Below are 18,812 nucleotides of genomic sequence, written 5' to 3' on the forward strand. Positions count from 1 at the left end.
AACGGACACAACGCCGTCATCTGCAAGCTCAATGTCTTTTACATAAAAATTATAAAGAAGGGGGCTTAAACATGAGCCCTGGGGGAGACCCATGTAACTAATTCGTGAAGTTGTCGAATTTCCATGAGAAAAGCACATATATTTCTCAGACAACAAGTTGCTCAAATAGTTGTTCATAATTGGTGAAAGCCCACTATCGTGGAGTTTATCCGAATGGACATCGATACAAACAGATTCAAAAGCCCCCTTAATGTCCAAGAAAACTGAACCCATTTGCTGTTTTTGCGCATAGGCCAGTTGAATTTCAGTTGAAAGCAACGCAAGACAGTCGCTCGTTCCTTTGCATCTCCGAAATCCAAATTGCGTATCTGAAAGTAAGCCATTCGACTCGACCCATCGAAAACGGGGAATCTATTTCGTTACTACCCGACGGACGATCACGAACGTTGGTTTGAACCGACACCGAATCCGGGCAAACTTTCCGCGCGAAGCTGAATATCCAACTGTCTGAGTACTCCTTGTCTTCGTTGACCGGTGATGACGCGTTTCGCATTCTCCTGCCGACATTCCAGTGTTCTCATGGAAGTCTCACGCGACAAACCATCGACGAACCGACGCCAGTAACCGCGTTTTTTGGCTTTAATCAAGCCCTTAAAAGTTTTCTCGAGGTCGGTGTACCGCTCGAAATCCTCGACCTTACCGTGTTTGCGGAAGCGTTTTAACGCGGCGGACTTCTCGCTGTTCGCGTCGGTGCAATCCTTATCCCACCACGGAGTGAGAGGTCGTTTGCGAACGAAAACACACGGAACGCGTTTCGTCTGTGCTTGAAGAGCACAGTCAACGATAAGTATGTATGTATGTAAGTAGCCACCATCCTAGCTTGGGTCTTGCCCTGCATGCGGCTCCACTCAACAGCAAGATCAAATTCCGTCATCATTCTGAATTCAACATACTGCTGTATGAAGGGCCAAAAAGGGTTGGACGGGCCCGTAAGCAGAGGCACTTACGCGAAACCCGCGGGAATAAGAGAATCTCCTTCCAACAATATGATCCAACAAAATGAATACCGAAATTCGCAATACATGTTAAGCTTTCCACGGGATGGTTTGTTAAAGAAGAGCGCGTCAAATTCATTGCAACTGTTGGAGTGAAATGTAACTATCTAAAATGACAGTACACATTCCCTCCTAGACTCCGGTTGGCACTCCACTCCATTGTCCAGTTACAACTTCAATGATGCCCTGATGCTCCCTCCCCTCCCAGTATTTATTGTAATTAACATTATGAATTTATATATAATCATGTAATATATAATGTATATAAAATATGTAGTAGAATGAAAAATATAATAAAAAATAAAGCTGTTTTACAAAATACAAATAACCTAGATTATTGGGTCCTATACACACACTTTTTGTTTTATGTGCCATGAAATGACATAATCAGTGTTCACTCGGCTGTCGACAAAAGCAGGCCACTCTCGATGTGTGCTACGCGATCGTCTGTTTACTCGGCAGCAACCATTGTGTGGTCCTCCTCATTGTTCTTCATCAGCAGTTCTTTCGGTCGATGCGTCGTCGACTTTGGAAAGCAACCGTTTCGTGATGATTGTGTGAGTGCTGACCACGTTTTGCGTCCATTGCTGCAATGGACGCGCTCTGACCCTCGTTGGCGTACAACAATTTACCATACAATGAAACTACTGGAAGCGGCTCCAGTTCTGATGGAGGAGGCTTTTTGGATAGCGGAAGATAAAGTGTTTATTGTGTTGTACCTTTTGACTATAGCTTTAAGATGTATTGTATAGTGACCATGAATCCTCGGCTCTGTTAAGTTAATTCGGTTGAGCCTTATCAAATAAATTAATATACAAAAAAAAAAAAGAAATGACATAATGCATAATTTTATGTTTTGAAAATATAATACTGAAGTATTGAATCAATAGACCGAAAATCGAGGTTATTTGGACATGAGATATTATATTTAAAAGGATACCACCAAACCGACCATCAAACGCACTGCCCACAAAAGCAGACACGTCCCCTCGAAAATGCAATCGAGGAATGTACAAGAACAATCCTCAACTGGAACGCACTCACCAAATCAATATATCCGGGAGCGCATTCCCGGTGTCGTCAAACGGCAAAAAAAGGGAACTCGGTGAGAAAATTTGTGATCCGGAATTTTTACTGAAAACAACCGCGAATTTCACCATCCAACTGCGAAACACGTTCAGAAGCACTTTTGGTACACTTTCAATATCAATTTCTTTCGAAAAAACTTAATTTTTTTTTTTTGCAAAAATAGTTGCAAGTGAACCAACATCAACACCGATCGTGCCAAGCTGAAGAGCACAGTCAACGATAAGTCGCGATAAAAAGGAGTACTCATCCAGCGGAGGGAGTATCTCAACCGAATCAGTACCTTCGAGAACCGCGGACGCAAATTTTTGCCAGTCGATGTTTTTCGTGAGGTCGTACGCGATGTCAACCGAGCGAGTGGAAGATGAACCATTGGTAATAGAAAATTTGATTGGCAAGTGGTCACTACCGTAGGGATCTTGAATTACTTTCCACGAGCAATCCAACGATAGTGAACTCGAACTGAGGGAGAGGTCTAATCTACTTTCTCTTGCTGGAGGTTTGGCCACTCGTGTTACTTCCCCAGTGTTTAGAATTGTCATATTGAAGTTATCGCAAAGGTCGTATATCAGGGTTGAGCGGTTGTCGTCGTACAGTTCCCCCCAGCCTGTACCGTGGGAGTTAAAATCTCCTAAGATCAACCGAGGCTCAGATAAAGCTGAGCAGATAATAGAGAAACCTTGGCGAGAAATCGCAGTTCTTGGAGGAAGATATACTGAGGCTTTTACCTCGAATATTTACCTGACATGCGACAACTTCAATGCCTGTCACGGAAGGCAGATCGATTCTATAAAAGGAATGGAGCTTATTAATCCCGAGAAACCCCCCTCCATACGAATCTGGTCGATCAAGGCGAATAATGTTGAAATCGTGGAAACGGAGATCGGTGTCTGAAGAAAGCCATGTTTCACAAAGAGCAAATGCATCACAAAGTGAGTTGTGAAGTAAAAATTTGAATGTGTCAAGTTTCGGTATAAGACTTCTACAGTTCCACTGAAGAACAGAGATCATATCCCCGAATTTTATATTATATTTTATATAATATTATAAAAAAATATTCGGAAAATTATCCATCAAAGGATATGATCGACGCAAGGAAGGACCACCTAGAAGCTAGTTGCTTCAAAAGAGTTTTCACAAATGGAAGCACTAAATTAATGATGTTCCTAGTTGAGTCAGCGACGTTGAATATATTGAAGATGCTCTCCACAATTCCAGAAAACGTGAACATGGCATCATGTTCTTGCTGGTTATTCAGCTGTTTTTATGGCTGAAAAACTGGGATATCTGGGGTTTTAGATGATCCCGGAAGTGGCGGAAAGTCTTTGTAAAAATTACAAACTTTAAATCCCGGTGGTGGGAGTTTTGCTACATTTCCGCTACCTCTTAAATTTGTCAAGGTAGGTTGAGAGTCCGTACGAGAGGCCTTACGAGGTTTTTGGGTGACGTTTGTTTTGGACCGCTTCCTCGTGTTGCCGTTAAAGACAAAAGGACTACTCTCACCAACCTCTGAGTCAGAGCCCTGATCATCATCTGACAGGAGGTGGAATGTGTTTTTGCTTTTTGGGTGGGTTGGGAAGATGAAGCGGTCGTTTTCAAAATTTCTGCTAACGAGCGCTTAGAGCGAGCTTGCAAAGACCGCTTAATTTTGTCTCCCTGCTGTTTGTACTTCGGGCAATCACTCAGAGCATGCGGAGCATCCTTACAGTAAACGCATGTATGCTCCTCCCCACATAGATCGCACGGCGGTTTGTTGAAACAAAAGTCCGCGGAGTGACCTAGTTGTTTGCATTTCAAGCAATTCATTACCCTCGGTACAAACAAGCGTACAGGTAGTTGAACCTTCCCAATTGTGACGTAGTCAGGTAATGCCGATCCTGAAAAGGTCACACGAAACGAATCTGAGAGGGTATACTTTTTGTTAGTGCCTATGAGCGACACTGACTGCAGTTGAATGCAGTCCAGTATCTTGACTTTCGGGAGGGCACGGTTTTTGAAAATGCCGATAGATTCGACTTGTAGGAAATCATCACAAGTCAGACTCGATTCGGTGACCACTCCTTCAATTTCTACGTCACAACAGGGGACGTAGACTCGATATTCGATCGAAAAAAGCTCACAGGCCACAATCCGGTTTGCCTGTTTCAGGTCATCTACGGTAACGTGCAGCGTGACGTCACAAATGAACTCAGTGTTAATCGGCTGAACCTTTTTGAAAATTCAGTGGTACTGTTTACAAGCACTTAGTCGTTTTTTCAAAAAAAAAAAAAATTCTCAAATTTCCGAATTTTAACTTGAAAATTGTCCAGGAACAGCTCGTTGAAAGGATGTTGCTAGTGGACATTGCAGAAGTGTGGTTTACATCTCACTTCAGTCTGAAAAATTATCGAGAAAATCCACCCAAGAAAAAGTCGACTAAGTCCACGTAAACAGTACCACTGAACTGTCATCAGATTGAGGTTAACCCCGACGGTGCAAAACCTAATAGCAAGATTCTCACTTCGTTATGATTGCATCCATTTTCAATCATTACCACGTTATACGCATCAGAAAAGCTTGTTACTCAAAATAATAGAAGTACACATGGAAAAAAACGCAACGTATCGAAATCATTGCTAAAAAAAACGTAATAAAATATGCCGTCTTCCTTGGCCAACGTTGCACGCTATTAGCTATTCAAAAATTACGTTGGAATGATTACTTTTCTATTTTATAAAGAAGGTATTTTTCAATGACGGCGAATTAAATCATAAACTGAAGCTGCCGAAGCTGAGTGATGACACCACTTCGTGTTTTGATTTGCGCTGTACCCTCCCGAAAAAAAAATTACAGTGAAATTTTCAGTGGAAACAATGCTCTAACATTAATATTTATTGTCGACAGTAAAAATGATTGTTATAATGTTGTACCCTTCCGAAAACGGCAAAACTGCTACCCGACCAACCGTTCGTGAAACTTCTTCAAAGTGCTTTATACAGAAATAAAGATTTATGTCGGCAATCCTTTACTTTAAATTTTCTATGATTTCGATGTACACATTTAAAAATCTTTATTGCTCGATACTTACATTTAAGATTATTTCTTCATCGGTCATATGATAGTAATCTATAAAGGTGCCATACTAAATTTCTTTTAATTTCGATATCTCACATGGACTTTGGTATTCTTTACAAATATTCATCAAGAAATATTTAAATACTGATATCATCGTAACTTTGAACTTTGACAAAGAACAACAAAGATTGCCATCGATGCACATTTATAATCTCCTTGTTATCGATTTGCATCGCTGGTTAAAGAGAGTTCGAGAGTTCGAGCGTTCGAGACACACCAGGTGACAGATAGCAATGTTTATATTATTTATCGACATATTCGGCATTTCATCGGAAGAAGCAATCTGCTGGTAAATGAACGAGAAGACCGATGGCCGTGACGCAGCAAATGTTTACCATTGTAGTTCTTCACGTTTTATATTTAATAACCCGTGAGAGCATGCGTGGTGGGATTCTCGGCATTTGGAACCCAATGAGGAAAATTAATACCTTTTTGAACTCTATTACACCTACATGGCTGACTGGTTGATGGTTATGACAAAAAAATATTGAAAAGATTTACAGAAATTTCAATACACCACATACTAGAGTGTGTTTGCCTGTCGTTGATAAGCTCATCAACAGCAGCCGTGGACCCGAGGATTAGCAACCAACAACGAAATCAGTAAACCCCAGATGGCCTGGGATCGAAACTAGAAATTATGCAGATAAAAAATCACAAATCAAATCAGCAGTTGTGTATCGATATTTTGATTTTACAACAGAAATCGATATTTTGATCTGGCAACACAATCGATATTTTAACATTGGTAACGATTGGTAGCAATATTTTGAGACAGATCTTTATAAACGATTCACGATTAGACTTTTAGCATCTTTACAATTATTCATGAAATGGTGACGATCGCTATCGATTTTTCTTATGAATGGCTTTGAAGATCGATGTATAGAAAATTAAAGAAAATTAACAAAATGGTTGGTCGGGTACCTAGATGTGCAATGAATGTACATAATAAAATGTTGTTGCAATGATTTTTATTATATTTTTCATTTATTTTATTGTTAACATGATTCGATCACGAACAATAATGAACAACTGTGTTTTCATTGTGGGTTACTTCACGAACAATAAAAATAAATGAAGCATGCAGACTATGAGAGGGTCAGCAACACTGCCAATGTAATCAAGATAGGCGCTGCTCGTATGGCTCTTGCTTTGACAGTTCGTTTGGCTCTATTCGTTGCCAAGTCAGTTGAACGACTACGACCAGATCGGTTTGAGTTGAATTCAACTCACCTGCCTTATCTAAATCCCGCTTAATGCAGACCTTTCCCGTGGAGTCAATAATCATACAATAATAATAAAAAATTCCACCGCTAAGATGTCAGGAAGGAACTCTCAGGTGGAAGCATATTTCATGGGCGATTCTCTCCAGTCGAATGCATTAGCTTATCAACGACGCTCAACCACCAAAGAGACGTGACCTAGGGAGATCGAGTGCAGGGATGTTGGCCTCCAATTCTCACAAGTTCCGGATCGAATCTCAATCCATAACCAGTAAAAAAGGACTCACCCGTAACAGACATACCACCCCCTTCCCTTCCCGGGGCGATGTTTTATTTTTTCGATTTATTTTTAAAGTCGATAAAGTAGATCTGTCAAGCCAACACATACACTCTAAAGTACACTGTTATTTTTTTTTAATCAATAAATTCGCCAACGAACAGTAACATAACAATAATATATAATGTTATTGTAAAAACAATATATGGGGAAATCACGAAAATTTCATTGTTAAGATACTTAACAACCCCCCTTATTTATTGTAAATTTTCCATTTACCATGAAATTTACTGTTTTGTACAACATAAATCAATGTAAATTTATTGTAGACGTAACAATGTAAATCATTGTTAACCCGAAAAAAAAATTACAGTGAAATTTTCAGTGGAAACAATGCTCTAACATTAATATTTATTGTCGACAATAAAAATGATTGTTATAATGTTGTACTCTTCCGAAAACGGCAAAACTGCTACCTAGATGGACAATGAATGTACATAATAAAATGTTGTTACAATGATTTTTATCGTATTTTTCATTTATTTTATTGTTAACATGATTCGATCATGAACAATAATTAACAACTCTATTAAAAATTGTTGTTACATTAAATATTGGTGTATTTTCATTGTGGGTTACTTCACGAACAATAAAAATAAATCTAATTGAAGCATGCAGACTATGAGAGGGTCAGCAACACTGCCAATGTAATTAAGATAGGCGCTGCTCGTATGGCTCTGGCTTTGACAGTTCGTTTGGCTCAAAATCAGGCAGTCCGCGTCCGCTCATATCTTATCCTAGACCCTCTCAAAAGCTTAATGGAGACCTTTTCCGTGCAGTCAATAATCATACAATAATAATAAAAAATTCCACCACTTGAAGATGTCAGGAAGTAACTCTCAGGTGGAAGCATATTTCATGGGCGATTCTCTCCAGTCGAATGCATTAACTTATCAACGACGCTCAACCACCAAGGAGACGTGACCTAGGGATATCGAGCGCAGGGGAGTTGGCCTGCATTTCTCACAAGTTCCGGATCGAATCTCGATCCATAACCAGGAAAAAAAAAAGGACCACCCGTAACAGACATACCCTTCCCTTCCCGGGGCAATGTTTTATTTTTTCGATTTATTTTTAAAGTCGATAAAGTAGATCTGTCAAGCCAACACATACACTCTAAAGTACACTGTTGTTTTTTTTAATCAATAAATTCGCCAACCAACAGTAAAATAACAATAATATATAATGTTATTGAAAAAAAATTATATGGGAAAATCACGAAAATTTCATTGTTAAGATACTTAACAACCCCCCTTTTTATTGTAAATTTTCCATTTACCATGAAATTTATTGTTTTGTACAACATAAATCAAGGTAAATTTATTGTAGACGTAACAATATAAATCATTGTTAAGACAATAATTTTCGTCTTATTGTTACATTGTTTTTTAATGTATTTTTGTTGTTATTTTTTTTCGGGAAGACAATAATTTTCGTCTTATTGTTACATTGTTTTTTATTGTATTTTTGTTGTTATTTTTTTATGTGGTATGTATACATATATAGATACATATATTTTTAAGTTCTTTTTGTTTTTTGTTATGTACACTGAAGTATTTTTTTACGCGGTTTTTTTTACACGGTTAGTGCCGCTGAGTAGCAATTTACGCGGTACGTTTTTAACGATTTCTCGACAACCATACAACCTATCGACTTGATTCCAATCACTTTATCCGTTTCAAGCTATAGGTAATCGAATGGCATACTTTAAAAAAAATCACTCTATCACCCGGTGGGTGACATCCTTCACCATTAGCTCTTCCTTCTCCGAACCCTTGACCGGTACCAGCAACGAATACAACTTGGGGCGAGTGGAACTTGAATTCCTTTTCCACTTGCTTGACGTATGGGGGTTTCATTGTCAGGTGAGGCTGGTGGTTTGAGTCCGGGAAGTGGATGTGCGTTGCCGTCTCCTCTATGACGCGCTTGATGTATTTGCACCCACGACCGATTATAGATGACTGATCCGTCATCTATTTAATGTAACCTCCCCCGGGAATCCAATCGAGAAATCACTTCATCCTTGGCCTCCAGCATAGCTCGCATTTTGCCGATTTTTAACCGCACGACCAGCTGATGTACGTGGTGGTTACCTTTGTACTATTCATTCCTTCACGTTTCAATTTTGATTATTTCCATCAGCTCCACCGTCCTGATTGTCCAAATCGCCACCTTGAACGACTCAACGCAAATCATTTTTTTTTTTAACAACATGTTTATTATGGAGATCGTTGAAAACTGACAGTGAGTGTGGCAGAGTGCTTCGCGGTCGACCTGAAAACTGCACGGCTAGCTTGACAATTTGTGTGCATGCAGAAGGGAAAAATTGGCGTTGACAGCACGTCAAAAATTTTGCTCTTCCAGCAAATTTAGACATTATGGGAATTTTCGGTGGAGTGAAAGGATAGTATAAAGTCCGCCATGTTTCACGCACAGTCTGACGTTTGCTTATGGATTTTCTCATAGGAGTAAAGAGCTACAGAGTCGCCATCAACGCCAATTGGGAATAGAAATAATAGACAGGATGGATTGAAATTTTGTGCACGTTCAAAATTTAAGGAGTGATTTGGGTAAAAATGGGATAATCCTGAAGTGTCGTTCCCCCAGGTGGAAAGCGTTTTGTGCTCATAATATTACAATACTCACAACTCTCAAACAACACAATAATGACGTCATGCTCGTTTGGCTACACTAACTGACAGTTCGTTTGGCTACATTATACTTTGCCTCCGCAGATCTACAGTATCTATAGTTTCGATGAGTTTCTAAACATAAATAGAGACCGATTCAGGGCGTCATTTAACGACCGAAATGAGAACCAGTGGTGGAGAGCTTTAATGTTAAGAGCCTGGACCCAATAAGGCTGTCCACGAGACAGTTGCGATCAGCTGACTTTTTTGTTTACCAAGAACTTTTGACAGATCACAGTAGAACTGGCAGTTTATTCTGATATGAATTTCTGCTTTGTTTATGTTTACATTCTGCATCATTAACACCATATCACTCCCACACTCTAGATTTCTTGCTGTCAGTTCCACTGAAAAACGTCTCTTGCAGTGGCGTCGCGTAACCTCACTTTTAAACTGTGCACCAACTTTCAAAAACAGATTTAATGCCATATTCATACTCGAATCGGTTGAAAAATACCCTTAATCTTCTAGTTAACTCGATATCTATCCATTGCTAGCAATATTTTGATAATTGTTTATGTTTTGAGAGTTGGTGCACAGGTAGATTGAGGTTAAGGCGACGCCACTGGTCTCTTGGATCACCTTGGTCCCAAGCAAATCGATTAACGTATCGCATTCTAGTCGAAATTCTAGTATTACACTATGTTTGTTTTGATTCAGTATGAAAGTTTGACTGATAAAATGAGGGGTTCGTGGGATTCTATAACATTCCCCAGAATGCACCATTCCCCAGAATGAACCATTCTTCAGAATGTAACATTCCCCAGTATGGACCATTCCCCAGGAAAGCATGCCATGTATTAGATTTAGACTATTTTTGTTTATTATATAGTCACTCCTGGAATCTTCTTTCGCGTATATCGAAAGAAGAGAAAAACTTCTTAATGGATCAAGGGGTTTTCCCTTCTTAATAAGAAAATGAAATAATGAATTCTTTGGATATACGATAAAGAAGGGAATATTTTCTTCTTTGAATATATAAAAGAGAACATCATCAATTCGTTAAATATATGATAAAGAAGGGAATATTCCCCCCTTCTTTGAAAGTATAATAAATGGAAATAATTAATTCTTTGGAAACACGATAATGAAGTGAATATTCCCTTCTTTTAATATATATAAGAGAAAACAATTAATTCGTTAAATATATGACAAGATAAAGAAGGGAATATTCTCTTCTTTGAAAATATTACAAAAGGAAATAATTAATTCTTTGGATATACGATAAAGAAGGGAATATTCCCTTCTTTTAATATAAAAGGAAATTATATAATCAATAGTTTTTGGCAAGGGATTCGGGGTAATGCCCATTCGGGATAATAACGTGTGGAATAATGTTATAGATTTGTAATCGGTAGTTCAACGTTCCATGCACCGATTTTTTAATCCATCACGAGAAATTCTTCAACTCAGGTCGAACAATTCTTTGATAAGGTTTAACAGTTTCCGACTTGATGAATTGGTTTGCATAATAGATTGCATAATTGGTCCCTAGTTCCTGACTACTTCAAACTAGGGGAATAGACTTTTTTAGTAATACAAGGAATACATCTTAGTCCTTGTTACTTTTTATGCCTTGTTGATAGTGACAAGACTCGGCTTTGTCTACCGAGGATGATCTTGAAACATGGAAAAAAAAAAATGAGTTAGTTGTCTTCATCTATGTGATTCCTAATCTTCTATTCGTTGTTCCCTAGTTTGAAGTGGTTAAGACTAGGGTTCTGATCAGTGCTATAAATTTTCATATCATTCGATTGAAGATGAACCAATGCAACCATTCAATCAATTCTGTGTAAACGAATTCTCATATGACCATAATTTGAAGAGCCCCTTTCTCATCCGAAGCTCATTGTCACTGTCAATTGAGTCACTCACTATCATTTGATATACGACAGTGGAGTATGGAAGAAATCCAGCAAAATGGTCCCGAACAGACAAGTTGACCCGATGTCGGATCAATGTAAGGCTAATTTAAAGTCGATTTCGACGCAATGTCGTGTTGTTGTCGGGTCAATTTTGGGTTTATGTCGGGTCAACATCGGGTTGGGATTTGGTAGAAGTCAGGTTGGTGTCGGATTGGCTTAGCTTTTTCGCCAGAATGTCGACCAGAGCTCCGTTTATGTGTAGGTTACACTCAATTGAATGATATCAAATGACTAAGCAACTGATATCACCCATTCTGAGGAGGTCCCCTTTGATAGAGAATAGCTCGTGTTCTCATTTTCATCAAAAATGTTCAAATGATTTTGAGAATTTAAAGCACTGGTTCTGATGCATGGTCATTATCGGTGTCATACCTTAATTTTGTTGCTAAGGAATCCAATTTTGACTGACAAAGGATAAATGCGATAAATGCAAGAGTGGCAACTGTAAAAAAAATCGAATAATACTTCATCATTTCTCAATAGTGATGGAGTAATACGACATGCACTAAACTAAGGACACGGGATATATACTACAATAGATCAATTTACTGGTCGCCGTAGTGTTAGGTCCCGAACAGAGAAAAAAAGACCCTTCGACTTTTTAAATGATGAACGAAGTGCTCGAAAACTTGAAGGTTGTCATTTTATAAAGAGCTAAAATATGGTTTGGAATTGATAAATACATACCCGTAAAAAAAAGAACGATACAGGTACAATGAAATGTATTGTAACCATACAATAGAATTTATTGTACTTAAAATACATTGTATTGTCAGTAACGATAAAGAAACCATAGAATTTATAGTTTCCACAATAAAATCTATGGTAAATGTGGATATCTACAATAGAACAAGGGGGTTGTTATGTATCTTAACCGTACAGAAAATCACTTTTTCCCGAATAAACTTGAGTCATTTACCATTAATTTTATTGTTTTTCTATTGTTGAAAATTCATGCTCTATGAAACGTATTGTAGATCTATTGTGATAACAATATTTTAAATTTACTTGTATGATATACATACAATAGGATCGATTGTTGGCAATAGATTGTGTTGTGATTTTATATTATTTTATGGTTATTGTATGGTTATTTTTTTCCGGGTAAGTTCCATAAAAGTAAACATAGTGTATTATCAATAGTAAAAAAAAAATAAGAAGAATGAAAAATACTAATTTCATCATCTTTTCTGGGGAATGGTACATTCTGGGGAATGCTTTTCAGGGGAATAGTGCATTCTGGGGAATGGTTTTCTGGGGAATGTTATGTAATCGTTCGTGGATTTTCCTATGTTTCGAGGGTGCATCGATTAGCTTGGGACCGAAGAGAGTACCAGAGCTGAGCCAAACTTTTTACGAATTCAAAATGTGTTATTCATTATTGAAATCTCCGATTTTTTCAGATCACGTTTTCGTAGTATTTGTGTTGACATGGTGAACGCGGCAAACATTATTGACAGAATTTCTGTACAGGGTCGGTTGAAGCTTGCAATATTTGTGGTATGCTTCATGAAGTATTATATTTCATTACCAAGATCCATGCCATTTAATTTTATTTGATTGACATTTACCCTAATTTGTTTGGTTCAATGTTGAAAGATCTAATAATAAAATGTAATCCGGCTTAAAGCAACCACTTAAAATCATTTAATTTCAGCTCAAATTAGTTTTATTGTTTCTTTTTTCTTTTTTTAATTCCTCACGTATGCTGCCACACAATGCGTATTTTTTATGTAATGTAATTGTTTAATTTATGAACACTGTTAGACTGGGAAAATCTCATGCGCTCAAAAAGACACGATTATGATATATGTCGGAACAAAATAGCGATGGTAAAAAGCCTTGTTATTGCATGCGACGATGTTTAGGTATTGAATCAAGACCGAGATAAAAAGCGACACATACTTAAATATATTCTACGTCGACATAGGTACATCAGCTGCAACTGCACCAATTAGAAAGTACAGAAAGTGCATGAACAAATTCCGTAATATATATCCAAAATATTCTCACAATAAAGCATGTACGTTTTATTTTAAGGATTTTTTAGCTCAGATTAACTTTCACATTGTTCTTCATTTGTTTAACATCGTTATGCGTTAATGTTTTAAATCCTGGCGTTGTATGTTTTCGATCTAATCTTGCATTTAATCACGCACTTCCTTACAAAATGCACATCTTATGTCTCGTTAATTCATTTGAAAAAATCATCTTCTTTTTAATGAAATACACATTCAACTGATTAAATCCTTTTATTCACGACGTAATGATTTAAAACTTTTGCTGTGCAAATGCGTTTTTGTGCCCACTTGAGTGTTTACCGCTACTATAGGAATATTGCCTTATCTAAATGTGACATATTTATATTAAAGGTTTCTTTTACATGCGTATATTTTTATTTGTTCTAACATATTTTGTTTCGTTCTTTTTGTATGTTTCAAGGGAAGAAGATATAATATACTTTAATCAAATTTTAGTAAAAAAAACGACGCTGAGTGTTGCAAATGTTGTGGTTTAGGCCTCGATTCGTTTTTTGTCCTTCTTCTTTTTCAAAAACGAAGGTGTCCGCAATCCCTTCTTTTTCTTTTTATCCTTTTTCGGAGAACCTTCAGTAGAGACGTCCTGTTAGAGAATATAAATGAATCGAACTTTTAGTAATACCCATTACGTCGCAGAACGCAGATTTTTTTAAATTCATATGAAAATAGATTGTTATGTTGAACAGTTAATAAATACATTTGTTTGTATTACATACATATTACGTGATAAAACTACGGACTTTGATCATGAAAAATGTGAAAACAACATCAAGTCAGTTTGTCCCCATCAAGCAAAGTAATCGCATATATCAGTCCCATCCTGAAATTCGAACGTCCAGAGGTCAAGTTACAGATCTGCTTTTTGAATCACCAATTTTTCGGTGATATAACAAAACATGCAAGCTTAATTGTAACTGATTTCAACTTGACAGAATTGTCAATTAATTTACTATGATTTTTACGTGGGAATTACACTTCGTAACTTCGAATGTAAATGGGGAATAGGGTAAAGTGAGGTAAGATGGGTCAGTTAGTACAATTAATAATTAATTTAAGAGCGCAGCCCAATTGGGTTCTTCAATTTTGAAAAATATATCGGTTTTTATATATCTTCGTTTTCTGAGCACAGCGATATTTTTTTCAACCCCACGCACTTTCATCTCGATTTTTAAATCATGATTTAAAGCAAAATAATAACTTCACTGTTTGACACTAAACTGACAAACTGACAGCTCTCTCCCATACAAAGTGACACCGAGGGGCGCTAATTAGGTGATTTTTGCAAATGTAATCGTACTTGTTTAAAATAGTTCCAGTGTGCCAAAATTGATGAAATTTTGGGTTTGGGTTCCATTTTTAATGCAGATTACGAATATGCATTTACCTCAATACCCTTAAAGAACCCAATTAGCGAATTCCACCAATTCCATCAAAAACACTAAATGGATTGTTTGATCGACGAGAAAAGAATTTCACGTGCATTAAATCGAAACTGTGTAAAGTTTGCTTTTGTTATTGTCACAGCATTAAAACTCGCTAGTTTAGAAAGAATTAACGCTTCCGCTAAAAACGATTTAAAATTTTGATTTCGATGCGAAATTAAAATAAATTAACATTAATTTCTTTTAACACTGAATATTCCATGCGAATGCCCCTCACCAATTACGACAACGAAATCAGTGCTAACATTTGAAAACGGCATAAAAGCCATTTGTAAACAAATGGTTTGTGGGCCCTTTACTCACTACTTGAAGTACACCCACGCGACACAACAGCAACATCGGGTAGGGGAAATTTTCCCCTTCCTGACGATGCTGTTGGTTTGCGTGGGTGTTCTTCGGGTAGCGAGTAGAGGGCCCACAAACCATTTGTTTACAAATGGCTTTTGCGCCGTTTTCAAATGTTAGCACTGAAATGTCAAACTAAATGCGGTGTCTATTTTTGACGTATAACTGCGAATGCCCAGTTAAAAGTAGAAATACTCAGAGGGAGAGATAGGCGGAGAAAACAAAATACGATTCGGCAGCAGGGATTTGTTCCTAAATTATCATGCAACCCTTGCTAGAAGCTAGCATTTCAAATGACTTTTATTTTTGATTCGATTTACGTATTAATTGATTGCATTGCAATTTTTTGCACATTTCTTGATGCCATTTATTAACCAACGAAGATCAATTAATCAATAGAGTAAGAATATTGTTTTTGGTTCCAAAAACTAGTTGAATTTGAGAAGCACACAAAACATGGAGGTGATTGAATTTCTGTTCGATTGCAATACTCTCAAATTTATTCTAGTAAGAATAAGAAATCCTCGGAAAAAATCTAATTGGAATGATCGATTGGCTCAGATTTTGACAGTTCATTTGGCTCAAAACATTCAGTGTACCGAGATAATTTTGTTCTGGTGGTTCTGTCAAACTCACAAGTTTTCAGAAGTGTTATCTGAATAGGACGAGTGCGGAAATTATGTATCGTAAATGAAATGCAAGTTTAAAATTCACCTTATTGTCGCGCGCCCACCAAACCAGAACGCGCGTGTGGTACACGTGAAGTCCGACGTCAAAATTAACATCAGCGACATAGGAAGTCCAGTCATTTTGATATTCAGTCGTATGCACAATTCATAATCAGTTAATGATTTTTTTTTATGTAATCTCGTATGTCTTTGAGCAGAACAGAACCAAAAGCTTAAACATATGATTTGTAAATCGAAAATATGTGGTTGTCATCGAATTAATCGAAACAAATGAGAATTGAGCGATAATACTTTCGGTGATTTCGACTACAGTACTCTAGTAAAAGTATGGACGACTGTCACCAAAAAACTGAAAAAAAGTTGATGAACAAAGAAATAATGGTTTTTCAGCAAGTAAGAGCATACTAATTACAGTATCCTTTGGCTAATCCAACAAACTTATGCAGCTAGTACTGCATAATGTACAATTTGAGTTACTAGCTTAAAAGAGTACAACGATAGTACAACGGTTGTACGTCTGTCGAAGGTCAATTTCAGCCGTTTACTTTACTTATGCCGTAGGAGAAACACGGGAAAGTAAACCTTCATTGCACAACTATGTTCAAATCAATATTCTGAAGGCTGATCAAATTCAAGAGCAAAATAGAACTGAAGAAATCAAAGTATTTTGATTGCCATTCGATGATATAAGATGAAACTCATTCAATCGGTTCAATTTGTATGGATTTATTGAATTTCACCACGAAATTCATGAATTCGCTCTTTTCATATGGCATTCTTGCCTGTTGTTTGACATCCACACATGGTGAAACAAAAATTTTGTTTCTCATACAGAAACACCGTTGCGGTGGTGAAGGACAAACCCTTTGTTTACGTTGTGTGGCGACATCTACTATTTGCAAGTGGGTACGTGAAACTAAGGTTGTCTGTCATCCTGCCGGGGACTTGGAATATAGCGACTATACCAGTTAGCAGTAAGCGAACAAGTACTGTATCAATAGATTCAATGTAACTCCAAAATGATCGATGTCTCTTCCAAACCAGCATTGATATTGACTAACAAAAAAAAAATCAAGTAAATGACCTACACTCAAACAAAATGGAAGTTCTAAACATGGTATTTTCTATCCAAGTTTTGACAAACCTTTTTTATGGCCCGCGAACGGTTGGTTTTGTTTACACTGGCGCTGATTTCATCTGTTTTTCGCATATTTTTTAATTGTACCAAATCAAACAAATATTAGTTTTCACGTGTGGATAAGTGTAAATTAAGATCTATCACGTCTGAAGAAGTTTTTTTTAGTGATATTGTAATTAACGTGAAACATCTGGGACAATAATTTGTTTCGAGTAGCTGTGTTGCTGTGGTGTCGCGTCGATCGGTTTTTCATTTCGCTTGTTTTTGGTGCTTTGCCTCCCTCCCAAGAAGAGTTTTACCGGGTATTTTTTTTTTCTTTTCTTGGTGCTGGCGTTCTGCCTTCCGGAGGATGCACGCGAATGAGGTGTCAAACAAAAAATCGGTGCAAATGAAAAATTTCGAACGTAATTCAAAATGTCGTGTTGGGTTGTAAAAACAACGCGGAAGATTTTTTCGATTATCGCGAGTGAACAAACCGGTCCTTTTTCGGAGGCAGAATTTGGTGAGATCCATCTGATTTATATAATCAATCATAAATGCATATGTCCATATATTACTAAATACGCGCCAGATTTCGAAACATCACATTTCGAAATCTGGAAGTGTGTTTGCAGTACCATTATTCATATGATAACGGTAGTGTTTACATACGGGGCTTATTGTATGTGAAAGTAACCTCGGAATGGACGAGAATTACCAGGCATTCTGAAATGGGTTGCTGAATCTGCAGTAGAGCTATCGCTTTCTAACTCCCGGACTAAACTTGCTTTAAATTATTACATCAAGGATTGTTGTAAGCGAACTGCAATGACCCTGACAGATCTGATCTGTGCAGGAAATGCGGAGAGAAAGGCCATATTGCAAGAGGCTGCACGCAGCATCCGAGGTGTATGCTCTGCAAAAAAGAGGACGGTAACGATCATACGACGGGAGGCTTCAAATGCCTAGAATACAAAAAGGCGATGGCAGACCAACAGTAATGGAGGTAACCCAAATAAACCTCAATCATTGCGACATTGCTCAGCAACAGTCAGTCGACAACAGAAACAAAGTGCGACGTTGCAATAATTGCGGAACCGTATCGAGTCCCTCCCGATAACGGTAACTGGGTGGCGGATAGAGCTGGGATGGCTGCTATACAAGTTATGGGCAGATACCCCATTCAAGAAGTGGTTGCGAGCTAATACGAAGGCTTCGTGATCGCCAAAATCAACGGAATCTTCATGTGTAGTTGTTACGCACCCCCCAGATGGACGATGGAGAAGTCCACGAGATGCTGGATGGACTTACCGAAGACTTCAATGCTTGGGCAGTGGAGTGGGGAAGCAGGTGTTCCAATGCAAGAGGGCACAGTCTGCTGGAAGCTCTGGCAAAACTGGAAGTTATGCTGGCCAATAAAGGCACCAGTAGCACTTTTCGCAGAGATGGCCGAGAATCCATTATCGACGTTACTTTCTGCAGTCCGTCGCTGATGGCAAACATGGATTGGAGAGTGTGCGAAGGATATACCCATAGCAACCATCAGGCGATACGATATGGCATCGGCCAACGGAATACTGTGGCAGTACGGAGGACGAGAACTTGTGACCGAAAGTGGAAGACGAAAGCTTTCGACAAGGATTTGTTCGTTGAGGCACTCCGTGTGGACGGGAGTCCCGTATGTATGTATGTATGTAAGTAGCCACCATCCTAGCTTGGGTCTTGCCCTGCATGCGGCTCCACTCAA

The 18,812-nt window shown here is 38.0% G+C and overlaps 1 protein-coding gene across 1 annotated transcript in view; it reads right to left on the minus strand.

Moving 5' to 3' along the window:
• Nucleotides 1-12,515: 12,515 nt before the first annotated feature.
• Nucleotides 12,516-18,812, minus strand: part of LOC135713558 (protein hu-li tai shao-like) — a 71,475-nt gene continuing 65,178 nt past the window's right edge. The window contains exon 5 of the mRNA XM_065236681.1: nt 12,516-14,055. Coding sequence (XP_065092753.1) covers nt 13,948-14,055 — 108 coding nt within the window. The 3' untranslated portion in view covers nt 12,516-13,947. The remainder of the gene's footprint in view (nt 14,056-18,812) is intronic.

Source organism: Ochlerotatus camptorhynchus, unplaced genomic scaffold (assembly GCF_037179485.1).
Source record: "Ochlerotatus camptorhynchus isolate MF236.1 unplaced genomic scaffold, CSIRO-AGI_Acam_v1.1 ptg000568l, whole genome shotgun sequence".
Taxonomy (NCBI): domain Eukaryota; kingdom Metazoa; phylum Arthropoda; class Insecta; order Diptera; family Culicidae; genus Ochlerotatus; species Ochlerotatus camptorhynchus.